The sequence below is a fragment of the Mizuhopecten yessoensis genome, unplaced genomic scaffold (assembly GCF_002113885.1).
Source record: "Mizuhopecten yessoensis strain PY_sf001 unplaced genomic scaffold, ASM211388v2 hete_36087842, whole genome shotgun sequence".
Lineage (NCBI taxonomy): Eukaryota > Metazoa > Mollusca > Bivalvia > Pectinida > Pectinidae > Mizuhopecten > Mizuhopecten yessoensis.
In genome coordinates this window covers 1-2,492 of record NW_018483689.1, presented here as the reverse complement: position 1 = coordinate 2,492, position 2,492 = coordinate 1, and the positions used below count along the sequence as shown (strand labels likewise).

At 40.5% G+C, this 2,492-nt stretch overlaps 1 protein-coding gene across 1 annotated transcript; it reads left to right on the top strand.

Moving 5' to 3' along the window:
• Positions 1-175: 175 nt before the first annotated feature.
• On the top strand, positions 176-1,537 carry LOC110444298 (glutamate receptor ionotropic, NMDA 2C-like; the record flags this gene model as incomplete). The annotated part of the gene is made up of 3 exons (XM_021488688.1): positions 176-232; positions 489-739; positions 1,387-1,537. Coding segments are annotated over 3 exons (459 nt in total), but the record flags the coding sequence as incomplete, so codon positions are not given.
• Between the last annotated feature and the right edge of the window lie 955 nt (positions 1,538-2,492).

The window sequence follows — 2,492 nt, the reverse complement described above, 5'->3', positions numbered from 1 at the left end:
TCGAGGCTGCGTGTTTTATTTGCCATGTAAAGTAGACTTGTTTAGAACAAAATTATATCACTGTTATACGTATCTGTCTGTATCGCTGTCATGTCTGCCGGTCGGTCTGTAGTGCTGTTTTATGTGCCCCTCTATATGACTATTAGATATGCCTCTTTGAATCAAACCTGTGCAGGTTCGGGGAAAGAATGGACACCCTGTGTCCAACTACATGCTTTATGAGGTGACAAAGGTTGGATAACCTGCAAGTTTCTTGGGTTTTTTTCTGTGCCTTCTAGAGGAAATTGAAAAGGTCAAAGTTTGATCTTCTGCTCCCATTGAAACAGTCGGGGTATCTATATATTCTTTCTATTAGGCAGTGTCTCCCTAGGCACTCGTCACCATATAACCTTGGCTGTTGTGGGGACGCTAAACCACAACAGAAACACTCTGTCTGACAGCTACAGTTTATATCTGTCTATACGACTGATAAATATGTTTATCTGCAGGTCGGTCGTTGGTCCCCAGTCGTGACCAAAGTCAGATACACCAAGAAGATTGAAATGAAGCTAGAGATGCAAGGTATTACGTGGCCAGGAAAAATGCCTTTTCCGCCCAAAGGTCGACCGGAAAGGCGCTTCTTTAGGATCGCGACACTGGAGGAGCAACCGTACGTCATGTATAAGGATCCGGACAACTCGACGGGCGACTGTGGCCCACCTTCTATCCCATGTCGCCTCGTCTATAACGAAACCATCCAGTGAGTCGATTATCACGGGGATTTTATTAGGAAACAAATTCGTGGTATCGCGAATCTGGTTTACTGGTTTCGGCTACTGATATCGCACAGGATAAAGGAATATTCGAGCACCAAGGTCACAGTTGTTTTCAAAAAGTTCAGGACCATATGTCGTCAAATGTATTATCATCAGCGAAACCTCAGACAACATGTGCGTAAATATCTACACACAAAATGGATTTCTCATCAAATATCGTTGTTTCTAATACTTTGTTATAATGCTACAAAACACGTTTTACTTGTAACGACTTCATGTATATCACGTACACTTAAATGTTCCAAACATAAATCTGTCATCTAAATTTTAAAACTGTTCAATAATGAATTATTGGCACATTGTGATGTATTTATCATTTTGTAGTTTTTATTTTATTTTCTCTCTGAAAACTGAACTTAAGAAATATAAGAATATCTCTAAAGCAAAAACTATGTCGTTGCATACACATGTTATGATCGATGAAAAGAAACCACCCAAAAGCAAAGCAAATCAAACAAATTATGTATATCAATACGATTTAGCAATCTGTATTTATTATCATTTTCATTAAATGGTGACATCTGTGTTAACTGTTCTGTATGGAAAAGTGTACGTACCTGTTTCGTTACAGTGGTAAGAATGACAGCACGCTGTTTAACGGAACCGTGGTCCGGTGTTGTGCCGGACTTAGTATCGACCTCCTCAACATCCTCAGCGAAAAGATGGCGTTTGACTTCGTTCTGTTTGAGGTGGCAGACCGAAGCTTTGGCGTTCAGAATGAAGTAAGTAGCAATGGTATTCAGATGTTGTTATATCCAACTGCAATTGCATTAAGAACCACAGAAGCGAGTGCTGCCTTAAATGCCCTGTTCGGTATGAAAGGAAATAGGGATTTTAAGAAATGGCGCGATAGTACCGGTTCTTTCAGATGATTTAATATATATCAGTTACATCGTGGTCTGATTGAAACATATCTTAGAGAGTTAAGATGGCTACAATGGTATCTTGATAAATGTTGGAAACACAATTTATAGAAGCACCCTGGTTCTAACCATCGCTGCCAGAGTTAAGCATTCGAATACGAATAAAAATCATAAACTGCTTTACTAATGATTTTTTGAAAGGTTCAAATTGTTTGCAAACGTATCGGTTTTACCTGGTAGCAGTTTAACATTCATTTTTGAATGTTATTACCAATTTTTATATCTACATTGAAAGCGATATCATGCGTATGAGAACATGATCTATCCAAAGCTATTCTAAGTGAAACAATCTGGCATTTTGCACCTGTTGTCCTTGTCGACGTGCTTGTTAACTTTCCAGAAACCCTACAAAAAGCATGTTGTGAATTGGTCTTTAGTTATGCTTCTCCCGGAAAACTCTTAGACCCTACTTGGGGAGGCCATCGGTTTTGAAAGGCATGACGGACAGACATGTTTATTGTCGGCACATCGACGGTTGACAAACATTACTCTCCGGAAGTCAGGCTCTTTAGCCGTACAGACAGGAGGGGGAGAGTGGTCAGAGCGTGCGCCAGTTCGCACCAGTCACGTCAAAATGGCTGGCAACATTACGTGTACGCTGCATGTACTCTAGGCGTGATGTAAGACTGGCTTGGAAAGACGTGCGTAACATCGATAGTATAGTATCTGAGTGATAGTTGTCCGAGAGTTGTTTGATCTGTAGAGATATTAATCTATCGTAATGCTGACCCAGGCTCGCGACAGTAGCTGTACC